Source organism: Acomys minous (genome assembly GCF_964271855.1).
Source record: "Acomys minous genome assembly, chromosome: 10".
In the NCBI taxonomy this organism is placed as follows: domain Eukaryota; kingdom Metazoa; phylum Chordata; class Mammalia; order Rodentia; family Muridae; genus Acomys; species Acomys minous.
In genome coordinates, this window is record NC_140491.1 from 29,571,090 (window position 1) to 29,586,790 (window position 15,701).

Genomic DNA, 15,701 nt, shown 5'->3' on the forward strand with positions numbered 1-15,701 from the left:
AAAAAGACATGAAATTTGGAGCCTTGAAGACAGAAGAGAGGTGACTTTTATTTTGAGGGTGGGGGTGGGTAAACATAGAAGGATTTCTAGCGAGGATGAGTAGCTAAGCCATAATTCAGTTTCTCTCCCCTCCCCTCTCTTTCTCTGTGTGTGAATATGTGTGTGAGTTTGTGTGTGTGACTCTGTGTATAAGTGTGTGAATGTGTAAGTGTATGTGTGTGGGTGTGGGTGTGGGTGCGCGTGCGCGCACACATGTCTGTGTCCACACAGAGATTGGTCCTCACCTTCCACCTTATTTGAGACAGGGTCTTTGAGTTTTTCTTTTACCAAGGTGGCTAGCCTGTAAGCTCCCAGAGATTCTCCTGTCTGCCTGCCATTTCCCGGTTGGGATGCTGGGATTACAGCAACCCAGTAGCCTCTGGTTTAGCCTGGGTCTTGAAGGTTTGAACTCAGTTCATCACACTTGTAAGGCAAGCGTCGGTTGTTGTTTGTTTTTTTATGAATTGAATCATCTCCCAGCCACACAACTGAAGTTTGCGAAGATCATTCCAGATTCCCTGTGGAGAAAGAGCGGGGGGGGGGGGGGTGAATGTAAAGGAAGGGGAACAGTGCATGGGGCTCTACAGTACCCAGTGACAGGGTGTTGTCTGGATCACAAAGATGGCCACAGACAGGCAGAAGTGGTGGGCCCAGCTGTGTGATGAAGGGGAGACAGGCTGGGACAGTGATGCAACTGCATTTAAGTGTGATCTCTTCCCAGACCATACAGGCTTCATGCAACATGGTCCTCCTCAGAGATCCCAGGCTGCAGGCGGCCATGGTCCCCATCATGTGCTGCCCTATGAAAATGCCAATGCGAGGAGGAAACCGGTTCCCACGAAGCCTGAAGAGAAGGTGAGGAGGGAGTTTCTTTGCAAGTCCTTCTGGCTGTTCTTGGCATCCAGTGAGAGCTTCCTGAGAATGCCCAAAGGCAAATCATTGTGGTTGCCACTAATTATTTTCCCATACAATGACAAATGTTTGGGTTTTAAAGTTTCTAAAAAATTTCGTTGTCTCATACTTCATTATCCTTTCACCAGATTTTCAACTTGCATGTTTTCCAGATTCTCAGAATTCTCTGTTCATTAACTATGGGGGAGGGCAGGTGGTTGAGAGAAATTTAGACTTGTATTTAAGTTTCAGGGATGATTTAACTGGAATTTTAGTATTAATGTTTAATTCCCATTGAAAGAGTCACACATCACATTTCAACTTCAGTTGAGGCTGGCAGCCATTTCTTGAGCACTGATTATATGTGTCAGTCAGAGTGAGGAGACAAGAACCCTGACAAGGAAGAGAGCTTTATTTATCCTTCATGTGTTTCCTGATCTCTCCCTAAAATCGGCTCCATTCACTCAACCCCTGCTCAGTCCATCTTGCACGCATGGTTTCCTCTAAGGAGAGTGAGTTTCCTCTGTGTCTTATCTGCCCCTCCCTCCATCTCCTGTAGCATTACTTACTAAAGACAGCACCAGAAAAGATGGTGCGGGCTTAGCTTACGAATGTCCTCCTCCAGAGCGTCTTAAGGTTTATAAGCAAAGCATCTGGATCTCTGATCAATTCCTTGTAATTCCCATTGTATCTTAAGTGTCTTGGCTGGCCTTATAATTAGCCCCTACCTAATTCTCTGACAGCTCCCCCATTCCTCCTGTCGACTTTAGGATCCTTTACCATTTCCCCTTCACATGCACCTGAATGTTTTTCACTCTGTCACTCTCACAAGCTTTAGCATTCTTGAGTGCTCACTCAACATCTACATGAGACCAAAGCCCTCCCAGAGCCTGACTTCCTTTCCCATGGGAACAGGAAACACCTGGACTAGATCAGGGATGATCCATTTTCAACAGTTCAACAAATATTTCTTCTTTGTTTTGTTGTGTTTGTTTGTTTGTTTGTTTGTTTTTCAAGACAGGGATTCTCTATGTGTAGCCTTGTCTGTTCTGGACTCACTTTGTGGGCCAGGCTGGCCTCAAACTCATAAAGATCCACCTGCCTCTCCCTCCTGAGTGCTGGGATTAATGATGTGTGCCACCAATGCCTGGCCAGTTCAATAAATCTTATGACTTATGACAAACCTAAATACTCTCTATAACGATGTCTGTGTAATATTCTGTAAAGTGACTGCTTTCACTTTGCATTGCTATGCTAATGATTTTTAAAGCAGTGTTCCAGATCACAGACAAAAGAGTAAAATGGGAACTAATTTCCAGATTGTACTATGGGGCATATCCCCAAGAGAACTTAGGAAGAAAAAGAAGCACCTAGCAGGATTTGAATACTTGTGTTTATGACATTATTTATGGTAGTCAAAAGGTAGGAAGAGCACAGGTATGCATTTGCAGACAGAGAGATAAACAAAATACCACACATACACATACACACACACACATACATTAAAATTTGTTATGTATGGATAAACTTCAAAGACATGACGCTAGGTGAAGTAAGACACTAAAGGGCAGACATATCCTGCTACTCATGGTTCCTAGAACAGCCAGGTCTACAGAGACATCAGGTACCAAGGTAGCTCCCCAGGACTAGAAAAGAGAAGACAATAATGGAGAGATGTTATTTAGTGAACACAGAGTTTCAGTTTGAGAGATGGAAAAACTCCTGGAAATGGATAATGGCAATGGTTTTAAAGCAATATAAAGGCATTTAATGTGATGGGTTACACATTCAAACATGGCTAAAATGGTGGCTCTTTATGCTGTGTATATTCTATTGTGAGTTTTAAAAGGCATAGCAGGACCCCCCAGCCTGCTAAAGGCTCCCAGAGTAAAGGCCTCATCTCTTCTGCTCAGGGATAACTGGCGCTGTCAAGGCCACGCTAACACCAGCGCAGTGCCCTGTGGACACTCACAGGACAAAAAAGGACTAAAGATGAGCTCCTCCTCATTGTCACTCAGCGGCCACCAAGGCCTTCACTCAAGCACTAACCTACACACCCTACACCCCCTCAGAACCACATCTTAAGATAGTTCAAGAAGGCCCTAGCTACAGCATCTAAGGCGGTGATTCTCAACCCGTGGGTCACGACCCCTTTGGGGATCACATATCAAATATCTGCCGTTATAAGCCATAACAGTGGCAAAATTACAGTTATGAAGTAACAACGGTACAAGTTTATGGCTGGGAGTCATCACAACATGAGGAACGGTATTAAAGGGTCTCAGCATTAGGAAGGTTGAGAACCGCTCATTTAAAGCATCTTCCAAGGCTGGGCTGTGGTGGCGCACGCCTTTAATCCCAGCACTCGGGAGGCAGAGACAGGCGGATCGCTGTGAGTTCGAGGCCAGCCTGGTCTACAAAGTGAGTCCAGGATGGCCAAGGCTACACAGAGAAACCCTGTCTCGAAAAAAAAAAAAAAAAGCATCTTCCAGCTTGAACAACATATGAATGAGTAAAGGAAGCTCACCATGGCTGAGTCCTCCCAAGCCCAGGACTGGCCAGGAGGCCCAGAGCTGCTACCGCAGTGAGCACAGTGATCAGCAGGCTCACACCCTGGCAGGGAGGTGAGTTCTCAGACACTTTCTTCCTGGGAGCCTGCCTGAGCTTTGCCTAGGGTAGGGTCTGGACCATCCCAGCATTTCAAAACTCTTAGCTTGTTTGAAGCCTCCTTTGTAACAAGTTCCTCTACTACAAGGAATAAAGTAGGGAAACTTGTTACAAAGGCAGCTTCAGACAAGATAAGAGTTTTAGGTTCAGTGTTTGTCTGTGTTTACAAAACAAAAGAACTACTTAAGACATTCTTCACATGCAATAAATATCAGAAATTACAAGTGTTATGTACAGTCTCATGGCTTTTGACAAATGAAAATGCCAGGCTAGCTACAAACCTAAAGGGAGTCCAGGACAGCCAAGGCTACACAAAGAAACCCTGTATCAAAGATCAAAAAAAAAAAAAAAAAAAGAAAAGAAAGAAAAGAAACACATTTCCATGACACCGCAGCAGCGTCCTTCCTGCCCACCTCAGGCCCCAGACAGCATCGTCCATTTCTACCATTGCCCTGTTCCCTTCCTAGAATCCTGTCTAAACAGAGCCAGAAAGCAGCTCTTTTGTTCCTGGCTTTGTTTCACTAAGCACAGTGCTTTTGAGATGCACCCCTGTGGTTGCATGCATTGTGTTTTCCTTTGTGTTGAACTCTTTGTCGGGCGTCGTCGTGGCCTGAGATGAATGTCAGAGAGTGGAGGATTGATTCTAAGAAGTGCCTAGCTCAGGGTAGCTGGTGTGTGTGTGTGTGTGTGTGTGTGTGTGTGTGTGTCTGTCTGTCTGTCTGTCTGTCTGTCTGTCTGTCTGACTGGCCAGGCCCATGATATGAGATGGTTTGAAAGGAAGTGAGGCAGCAGGTAGGTAGGAACCAGCGCGTGCTGGCCAGACCATGCTCACCTGTGCCCATCACTGGATGGTGGTGCTGGAAAGACCAGAGACTGCAATAAGAAACCCAAAACTTGATGCCATGTCCCTGCTTCTTGCCAACCATGTGGCAGATTTCGTCTCCCTGAGCCTCTGCTACACTAGTCTATACATTCTGGTTGAATGAGCATTGTGCATCATGTATGATCCAGAGAAATAGTGTGGGGAAGGTGAGGTACTGACTAAGGAAGGGTCTTGGAGAGGTATGACCCAACATTGTGACCCTGGTAACTCAATGACCGGATTACAGGGCCATCCTGACAAAGGCACACGTGCAATGTCAGGAGCATAGGTGAACACATTTGCATCTTTCTGTGATGCCAGAACTCACTGAGTAATGAACTCATAAGCTTTGTCAGTTTCATTGGCTCCTATTTACCAAGTGGTCCTGATTTCCCTTGATTGCTCATTGGCACCCCCAAGTTCTTTTATTCCAGTGTGAAGGAATGACTGATATTAACTCTTAGATTACAATTTTTAATTAATTTATTTATTTATGATGTATACAGTACTTTGTCTGTATGTATGTCTGCAGGCCAGAAGAGGGCATTAGATCACATTATAGATGGTTCTGAGCCACCATGTGGTTGCTGAGAATTGAACTCAGGACCTTTGGAAGAGCAGTCAGTGCTCTTAACCTCTGAGCCATCTCTCCAGCCCAATGTCATAAACTAGTAGGGGGTGACAAAGGATTAAAGAGGTCACAGAGTTCAAAGAGGCCCCAGTGGAGGCCAAGAATTGATATGTGTGCAGGGAGTCAGTGCAAGTGACACACGAAGGAACACAGTTGGAGAGCTGCCACAGACCCAAGAGGGCAGCTTAGCACTGAGCAACAGAGGCAAGCCGCCTGCCTAGGACACCACAGTGAGCTTCGGGTCCAAGTTCTGACAAGCAGACCATGGCAACTGAGTAAGAAGCAAATAGTGGGACTGAGCTGAGCTGGAACACTGGCTCAGTTGGCAGTCTCTTGTCTGTTGTCTCTTGGGGCAGGCATCTGTGGTCAGATGGCAAGTCGCTGGGGCTGTCAGTCACAGCACTAGGAGTCCCTCCTTCGGCAGGGCCCAGGTGAGAGCACTGCACCCTTTCCTGGTCTGGTCTTCCCAATCAACTTTGACAGGTCTACAGGTAGGAACAAGCTGTGTATGCCTCATGTTGGTGCTGGACAGGTGGTGGAGCTCATGCGCACAGCAAGGAGCAGAGTCATCCTTCCTCAAAGCAGACCCAACTCTGCTTTGTAAAGTGAAGTTGTCCAGGGAGTGACAGTCTGAAAGCCACTTGTCCACACAACGTGGAGTATCTTAGAGCGGCAGAGCACAGCCTGTTCTCCACGCATCACACAGTTCTCGCTGCCCTGCCTTCCCCCTCTTACGGTACTTTTATAATAGCAATAACTAAAACTGCTTGTCAGACATTCGGGCAAGTAAGTGTGATACAGGAGAAAGCCAGCCAAGTTACACTTACAGTCTTGGTTTTACCACACGACCCCAGGAGAGGACACACACACACACACACACACACACACACACACAGACAGACAGGGCTGCAGCAGCCTGCTCTGACCACTGGTTTTACAGTGACCAGCACAGCACAATGTCACAGTCTGCACACATCCTTAATAAACCTCACCAGATGCCTAGGCGGACACCACGAGAGCTGAGTGTAATCCCAGCACTCAGGAGGATCGGGAGTTCTGGGTCATCCTCAGATGTATAGTAAGTTCAAGGCCAGCCTGTAATATGACACTGTGTCTAAAAGAAAATTAAATAAAATCCTGGACATATGGAGGGCTTATGCTTCCTAAGACTCAAATGATGGACTTTTCCTAACAGATGGGCAGCTTCTGGCCACTCCCAGTGACCACTTTTTTTTTTTTTTTTTTTTTATCCCTATCAGCCCCAGAATCCCCAGCTGCAGCTGCTTTTTTTGTGTCCATCTTCTCTCGGCATCAGTGGGCATTTCCAGGTCCCAGAACAAAATGTTCTTTGCTGACTGTCTATCAATTAGCCTGTGATTGGACACGGGTGGAACAAAACTAGAATTTGAATTAATTAGTCCGTAGTGAATACCTCCCTTTGATGCTAAAATATTCCTCATTGGGCTTGTACCATAGGATGTCCAGAGGTCTGAATGGTACATTGGAGAATGCAGTCGCCAGGCTGTGGAAGAGGTGTTAATGAGAGAGAGAAAGGTAATGACCTGCATTGTTCCTGTGGCCATCCTGTGTGTTTCTGCATGCCGGCACACACAGTAGGGGACGTGGGAAGAAGGGGTTCCATGGGAGAAGAAAGGAATAAGAAGGGATAATGGGGTACGGTTTCTAGTTACTTCAAGGAAAACTTTAATGGAAGAACACTAAATGAAATTGTGGACCGGTTGTCCTAAAATGCAGAGAGATGTAAAATGGTTTCAGACCTAGGACTTGGGTTTTGTCGTTTATTAGATAAGCAACTTTCCCAAGTTCCTAAACAAGGTTAGTTGTTGAGTCTTTATTCATAAAAGTAAAAATTCGTTTTTAGAGATGTCAGTGCTAAGGGAGCCACTGGGCAATCGCATGTGGTATCTGGGGTGCAGTGGTCACAACGGACAGTGGTTCCCCTACTCTCTTCAAGTTCCATCTCCTCACTAAACGTGCACCTATGGTACTGTTTGGTTGCTTTGTCTTAGTTCTTCGAGAACACAGCAGGGGTGGAGGGTGCTGCAGTCCAGTGTATGACAGGTCATGCTACAGTAACAGATACCCCCAAGATCTCTGACATTTATCCCAAGATACTATTTCTTCACTGCATACCAGATTCAAGATAGATTTGCTGGCCTATGTGAGGAGGCCCTGTGTCTATGGTATACATCCAATTTTACACTCTGGCTCTTCACACATCTCCCCAGAAATAACAGACTTTACCTCTTCCTTGACCAAATTCTGAGGCCAAAGCTAAGTTCAAATGGAGAGGTTCCGACCTACCATGGGAGTAAAAGAGAGAAGAACTTGAATGTCTGTAACCAAGTTAAATGACTGCTGCAGCCTTCATCATAAAGCAAGTGACTACTGGGTGACCACTCTGATAGGCATAGGACTATATTGGGTTGCTTTGAAATAACAGAAAGCTTCTATGCCTTAAGGACCACTAAATCCTCAGCCAGACCACTGCTGAGTATGAAAATAGAATACAAATTAGTCAGTTAATTTGTGAATAAATGATAGGTCTCCAACATATTTAAGAAAACTCAGAATTGATGTAAAAAATTAAATCATTCCATCAGTTGCTATGATAACCACCCATTGCTGCTCCCCACACACAGGATGTCCATGTCCTAATCCTAGAACCTATGGATGAATCATTTTCTATAGGAAAGGGGGCTTAGCGTATTAGTTAAGTTGGGGACCTTGCAATAGGGAGGGTACCCTGAGCAGAGTGGCCCCTTGGGATCCCCGAGAAGAGGAAAGAAGGGATACCAGAGGACAGATGTGACTGTGGAAGTAAGGTCAGAATGGTGAGGGACACGACAAGCCAGGACTTCTGGTGACCTCTAGGGACCAGCAGCGTCATACACACAGACTCCGTCCTCCCCTGCTAGCTCTAGCCCAGTGAGATCCACATTAGACTCCCAACCTCCAAGACCATACAAGAATGACTTTATTTTTAAGTTACTAACTTCACATTAGCTCGTTAACCCCAGCATTTGGAGACTAAGGAGATTGCTAACAAACCATCCTGACCCTACCAGGAATAACTGGAACCCACCCCGTCCCCTAGATTGGGGTGTCTATGTTTGGATGTGTGTGTGTGCACTAAGGCCAGGGTCTCAGTCACAACAGAGACATTAATATTCATTTCACCAAGTCTCAGCTGTCTCCAGGTACCATGACAGTTCTTTGCAGTAGGGTGAAGATTTAGGGTGGTTAGCTGGTCCCCTGCCCCAGGATCTCTGTCCCTTCCACTGTCAGGCCTCAAACATGGCTGGCCTCTGCAGTGTTGGATGAGAGAGGGAAAAGTAGGCTCCAGACAAGGTAATCAGGACCCAGTGCACTACCACACTCACGCAGCTGGGCTTTCATCAACAAACGACCTTCGAGGACTGAGATGCAGAAGCCCACATGTGAACTGTGCTGACATCACTGTGGCAAGCAAGGCTTGGTGCTCCTCAGATGCCACCTTCCTCACCTTGCGCCTGGGCTGGATCCTCCCTAAGACACACGGAGTCACGCTGTCTAAGCTGAGCAGCTGTAACTTCCTTTTCTATTTGCATCACTTTTGTCAGAATGTGTTTGCCATTTATGAGAGCTAATTTAACTTAAATGAAAGATTTCCCAGATTTATTTTGACAAGTGCGTTGCAGAGTTTAAGATGATAAACCCCCAGTTTGGCCCCAGTTCTTGGCCCTCGTCCCCTTCTCCTGATCTCTGGCAATGTTCCGCGCTGAAGTTGTAAGCCTTTCCTACTGCATGAATTCTTCAGGCAGAGAAAGTTGCAGATAGATCCTCATCACCTGTGATGAGGCAGAAGCTACCATGCTTAAAGGGCTAGATTTGGCCTTTGGCTTTTCAGGTTTGTCACTTGCTAACTGTCCAGCCGACCACATGTGATCAAGAACAGCTGTGAATGCAGGCCAACATAAAATTGTCAACTTACTCAAAATATCATGAGACAATTTCTGGTTTTGCTTTGTTTTGTTTGTAATTTAAAAAAAAAAAGATTTGTTTGCATTGCATTATTTTTATTTAAATGTGTGTGGGCACCCACATATATGTGTGGGTGCCCACAGACTCCAGAGAAGGGTGTTAGATCCCTTGGAGACAGGCATGCTTTTGTGAGCTGCCTGACATGGGTGCTAGGAAATGAACCTGGTTCTCATGACAGACAAGCTAGAGCTGTTAATGGCTGATCCATCTTTCCAGTCTTTTTTCTTTTTCTTTTTCTTTTTTCTTTTTTTTTTTTTTCAGTTTGACTGTTAATTTTTCAAGGATGAACTTTGTGAATGGCAACCTCACTTCCAGTGTCAATGTTAGACCCACTGGCTAAGCCCGGGAGATTTGCTTAGGCTCTGAAGCCTTAAATCCCTGTAAAGGGGGTAAATGTCTTTCCTCCAGATTTATGTAAAGACCAGATGAGTAATGTATGTAAGATGCTGGTCACCTTAAGGGCAGCTCTCAGTAGACTTCTACTGCCATCATGACATATGCACAAAGTAATAATGCTATTCTTAAATTCAGTGTTTATTAAGGAATTATATTGGGTGAGAGCATGGGGTGGGGGGAGGCAGGGGGGACAGGCTGGACACTGGCTGCTCTTCCAAAGGTCCTTTCAATTCCCAGCAAGCACATGGTGGCTCACAACCATTTATACTAAGATCTGGTGCCTTCTTCTGGCCTGCAGGTGTACATATAGGCAAAACACTGTGTACATAAATAAATAAATCTTAAAGAATCACATCACATGACATAGTACTTTATATATTGATATCATATTATAATTATATTATATATTACAGTTATCAGTATCCCATGCAGTCTGTATGGATAACCATCTAACATTTAGAAATATAAATCACCATACATACTTCCTACACCTATGTGATTTGTATGACACTTATCATCATCTACACATGTTTTCACACGTTTGTACTTGCAGACTTTCAGGACCTTCCAGCGTTGATGAAAAAACACAATCCTGAGGCCAAACCTTGCAGTGTGTTCAGGGGAAATCTGCCTTTCAACCTTACACTGTCATCTTGAGCAATTCCCTCCGGCGTGGCTGGTCACTTCTGGCTCATGTCCTGTTCTCGGGCCTTGGACTCTTCAGTCCTGTTGATCTTCTGCAAACATTTGCTGCCCACCCCTTGGCCTCAGACACCTTTCCTCTCTCCTCTTCCTTGCCTTGACCTCACCGCAGGCTGTATTCCCTACTCTATCTCTCTACTCATTTTGGCATTAGTCTTTGCAAAGTCCCACCCCTCCTTTGGAAACCCCGATCCTGCATCGAAATCTCCCCACATAGGAGTCCAATTTCTTGGGCTAAGATCTTTGTATGATCTCCAATGGATTCCGTTCCTCTCTAGAATAAGAGTTAATCCCCAGAATGAGCATGTGACATGTTAACAGTGACAGGTTCAGAGGAACACACCAGAGATGGAGGGAGCAGGTCTTCCCTGTGCAGAAAGGAGACAATATATAACAGATTTAAAAAAACAGAAAACAAAAAACTGAGACGGTATCCATTGAGAAATGGTAGCCTAGCTAAAGCCAGGAACTGGAGACAGGAGATCAAACAAAGGACTAGTTGATGAATCTAGTATGAAAGTCTCATTAAGACTGTAAGAAATATGCAGAGAGGATTTGAATGAAGGAAGCACCACTGTGCATCTGGTACACTCTAAGCAGACAGTAAAAACTGTATCCATATAGACACTGTGTTGGCCATTGCTGTGGCAAAAGACTGGAGAAAATTTCAGGAAAGAAGGTTTCTTTGGGCTCCTGGTTTCGGCTCCTGGTAGGCTGATCCCCATTGTTTTTAGGTCTGTGACAAAGTAGAAGCATCACGGACAAAGGGCTGTCCACCTCACAGTCTCCAGGAAGTAGAGAGAAGAGAAGACCAAGATACATCTTTCAAAGGCACCATGTCAATGATCTGCTTCCTATGATTAGGCCCCACCTCCAAATAGCCCACAAAGCTTTGAACTCACCAGTGGGTAAACCTCATGATGTCAGCACATTCATGAACCAATTGCCTCCCTTTATCACCACCAGCTAACACATAAGCCTCTTGAGGGGACACTTCATATCCAAACCCCAACAGATACTCAGCTAAAGCTCAGAGTTAAATGGAATGTACAGTTGAGTTTGCCAAAAACTAAATCCACATAGGAATCGCACAAATGACATCACAGTCGACATCACCTTAAGGCCAAGGTCCTTGCACATCTGAGAAGATAACCATGATCACCCTTTTGCTTCAGGATGGTACTTTTTTGGTCCGAGATTGTTCCACAAAATCCAAGGCAGAACCGTACGTTTTGGTGGTGTTTTATGGGAACAAAGTCTACAATGTGAAAATTCGTTTCCTTGAGAGCAGTCAGCAGTTTGCCCTGGGCACAGGACTCAGAGGAAATGAGGTAGGTGCAATCTAACCACTTCCCTTTCCTTGGCTATAAGTAAAAAATGAAACACAGAGTTCGGGAGATATTACACCCATGTCTACACACCCCCAGTGAACACAGGACAGGAAGAATGATCTTCTTTACAGCCCCTCATGGTACATGTCATGCTGGGTTCAGTTCACCAAACCAGCAGTCCACCATGCCACTGAATGCCCCTCGGCCTCTTAAACCTATTAGAGGAACCTGTTGTGAAGGGAGCAACTGCATTCTGCCTGGTGGAGGCCTTCTGCTAGGCCATGCTGATGCCCTATTCTCCTACCTCCCCATGTTCGCTACAGGTAGTTTTGAAATCGAGTGTCATTCATTTATCCACAGGATTTGGGTCTTCAAAATGAGTGTGTGTGTTCAGCAGTAGCTTCGGTGCCACAGTAAGGTCCCATTCTCAGTACAGGTGTACTGATGCGAGGCCATCTAGTGGCAAATCTGTGAGCTGCTGGGCCTGGTAGCACAGCCCAATAATCCCACATACTTAGGATGAAGAGCACTGGTTCAAGACTACTAGCCTTGGCTGTCCTAGACTCACTTTGTAGACCAGGCTGGCCTCGAACTCACAGAGATCCGCCTGCCTCTGCCTCCCGAGTGCTGGCACTAACTAAAAGCGTGTGCCACCACGCCCGCCTTGACCCTGTCTTAAATGAAGGTAAAAACAGGCTTGAATATGTGATTCAGTGGTTGCCTACTGTGTGAGGTACTAGGTTCAATCTATAGTACTACAAAAAAATGAATTAATCAGTAAATTTAGGAGATGTTTCAACAGAATACATATTCCAGGTCCGTTCTGTGTGCATCGTACTGCTTCAGCCCACAACAACTTTTTGATGTGGTCATTCCTATCTCAGAGGCACAGAAGCTCTGAGTCTTAGAAAATTAAGTAAATGGCCAGAGCTAGAGGAAGTAAGCAGAGGCTGTACTCCCAGCCTTTCTTGGATGAAAAATAAGTGGGAAAATGGGGAAGAAGGAAGTCTATTATACATCACCGTCTACTGAGGATGTGAGCTCTGGCATTACCCCCTCCCCCCCCCCACTTCTCTGGCCTTTAATCTAAAGTGCAAGGTCTGAGGATCTGAGCCCATGTTATTCAGTGATGGGCATTCAACAGCTCCAGATGACTGCTTCATCTGCTGGTGGGGGACACGGGTGGAGTGGTGCGTGTCTCCTATCCCAGATTTACAAGATGAAGTCTGAAGTCCAAGAAGTTCACCATGGGACTACGTTTGGAAATAGAGCCTTTACAGAGGTCCTTCAGGTTAAATGACATTATAGGTAAGATCTAATCCAACAGGACCAGCTTCTTAGAAAGAAAGAAAAAGAGAAAGAGAGAGAGAGAGACAGACAGAGAGAGAGAGAGGGAGAGAGAGAGAGAGAGAGAGAGAGAGAGAGAGAGAGAGAGAGAGAGAGAGAGAGAGAGAGAGAGAAATGCTTTTGAGGGGGCAGGTATTTAATCAGGGCAATGAGACTGTAACTAAGACAGACAGTGAGAACAGTTCCTCAGCCTTTCCTCAGCCCCAGGTGTGTGAACTGAGCAGGTAAATAGGTGAACACAAAAATGGCCAAGCACAGCCACATTCCGAAGGCACTGTATAAAAACTAAAGAGGCAAGTGGCCAGCACGTTTGTATGATGACTGACATGCAAATTAACAGACCTGAGACAGACAGGAACAGATTCTGCCATATTATTACTTGAGTGTGTGTGTGTGTGTGTGTGTGTGTGTGTGTGTGTGTGTGTGTGTTTATTAGTGAGTCCTCTCATTAGCTAGGTGCAGCCCCATGCAGATGGAGGCCTATGGTGAAGGGACCAGCCAGCTCAAGTTTACTGTATCCTTCAACATCTTCTAGCTCATAGAATTTTTTCACTTTAAAAACAAACAAGAACAACAGCAACCACTGTATGATTTTTACATGCTTGGGCTTCCTGGTGTCCTTCTCTTATAGAACTAGGAAATAACTACTCCCGGGCCTTCCTTCTACCAGGTGATTCGTAATTCTATCATTCTCTCTCTCTCTCTCTCTCTCTCTCTCTCTCTCTCTCTCTCTCTCTCTCTCTCTCTCTCTCTCTCTCCCTCTCGGTCCTCGAAGCATCTCTAGGATGGACGTGTTATCAAGTACCATTTACTGAGGAGAAACGGAGCCTGTGCTAAGGCCTCAGCTCTGTTTCCAGCTTGCCAGAGGCTGCACAGTAACTCTGTAATTACACCCTAATTGCATCTTATCAGACCGTGAGCCCTCCACGGCTGCCTTGGAAAGAAAGAGCTGTCAACTGACGCCACCTATAGACCCCCACCATCAGAATCTCCACACGCTCTTACAATTAAGTGGAAACCGATGCCTATTTTTAAAAACCCGTTTCTGTGTGAGTTCATAGTTCTATGCTTTGCACCCTCCAGACGTGAGTTCTCCGAACATTTGTATACATGCCCTATGCACAGGCACCATGGGTACACTGATTCTCTCTCGGAGCCACCCTGTGAGGCAGGTGCCGCTCTCATCTGCATTTTATGGATGATGAGCGTGAAGTACAGAAATGGTAAGCAAACAGCAGTACTGGGATTTACTCCCCTTTGTGAACACCTTGGCTTTTACATAGAACCTATCCTGCCTGGTGACAACCCCTAAGCACTACAGGTTGAGAATAGGCAACATCTACTTGGCGCTTACTGGCTCCAGGCATCTTGTGAAAAACCACAACCTACAGAGATCCTTCCCAGTGTTGTTGGAAGACGCTGAGCCCTGCAGTGAGAGTGAGATGGTCCCCATGTGCCTTCCATAGCCCAACCCTTCTGCCATACTGAGGAACAGCACGTCGTTAAGAGAATCAAAAAAATCAGATTCAGAAATCTATGCTATAGTGCAAGCCGAGGCCCAGCTCTGCCACCTGCGCTCAGACAGCATCATTGGCCTCTTCATCAGGAGGCACATGATGAGGAAGAGGGCTTCTGGGGATAGTATTCATTTTCTCTTAGTTTCATCTATCTGGTGAGCATCATACTGCATGGGAAGACAGTATCTCCTAACTCACAGGTGCTATCTGAGTGTGAAATGACATCATGAAAATGCCATGGCAGGGACACAGCGCCAGGTGCTTATGAAGCATCTGATCTCACCTGAACTGACACTGGAAAGCCCTTTCCTTGAGCCTTCAGGCAATGGCAAGGACTATACCATATGGGCTTTATAAGAAGCACCTGGGCCAGATCCAGGGAAGGGGCTACCTGTCTGCCATTCTCGCCAGCACAAAGGGCAAGCAAAGCCATGTGTCCCCAAAACAAAAACCTGGGAGGTCGTTGAGTTGGGCGGTCCACCTCATGGGAAACGCAGGTTTCCCTCTGATTAGACTCTCTCACTGACGCATGACTATGTCGAGGACCCGTCCCCCTCCTGATGATAACCTGGGGATGAGCTCCCTCCTTCAAGGGTATATTTTTTTACAATGTATTTGTTTATTATTCATACAGTGGTCTACATGAACACCTGCAGGCCAGAAGAGGCAATCAGGTTACATTATAGACGGTTGTGAGCCACCACGTGGTTGCGGGGAATTGAACTCAGGACCTTTGGAAGAGCAGTCAGTGCTCCTAACCTCTGAGCCATCTCCCCAGCCCCTCAAGAGTATATTTTACCAAATAAAATGGCACTGAAGCTCTCAACACATAGCGTAATGGGCATAGAGTCTAGGTTATAAGCATGAATATATTGAAGGTACAACATTTAGCTCACAATAGAGTGGATCAGCAACCATTCTGTGGGTACCCACACCTCTCAACACAAACCCCTGAGAAGCTGTGAGCTTCTAAAAATGATGGTAGATGCTTACCTGACAATGTAAGCTTTTACGACTAAAAGACAGATTGACAATAACCTGGAGGTTTCTTTCTCACTTTCCCTGTCTTCTTTATCCTTTTCTTTCTCTGTCTCTCTTTCCCTCCCTCTCTCTGTCCCTCCCTCCCTCCCTTCCTCTTTCCTTCTGCTTTTCTAACAAGGAAGAAAAAGAAAAGAAACTGCTGTCTACAGTTTGCACAGACACAAAAGATTTAAACAGACTTTAGTATCTAATACTAGGACACTTGACATTTGCCGTTCTCCTGGGGGGAAATC

At 45.7% G+C, this 15,701-nt stretch overlaps 1 protein-coding gene across 3 annotated transcripts in view; it reads left to right on the forward strand.

Moving 5' to 3' along the window:
- CLNK (cytokine dependent hematopoietic cell linker) overlaps window positions 1–15,701 on the forward strand; it is a 217,716-nt gene that overhangs the window by 199,262 nt on the left and 2,753 nt on the right. For all 3 annotated transcript variants that reach the window (XM_084798064.1, XM_084798063.1, XM_084798065.1), the window contains 3 exons: window positions 761–894; window positions 6,567–6,644; window positions 11,408–11,563. In XM_084798064.1, the coding sequence (XP_084654190.1) occupies window positions 761–894; window positions 6,567–6,644; window positions 11,408–11,563 (368 nt within the window). The remainder of the gene's footprint in view (window positions 1–760; window positions 895–6,566; window positions 6,645–11,407; window positions 11,564–15,701) is intronic.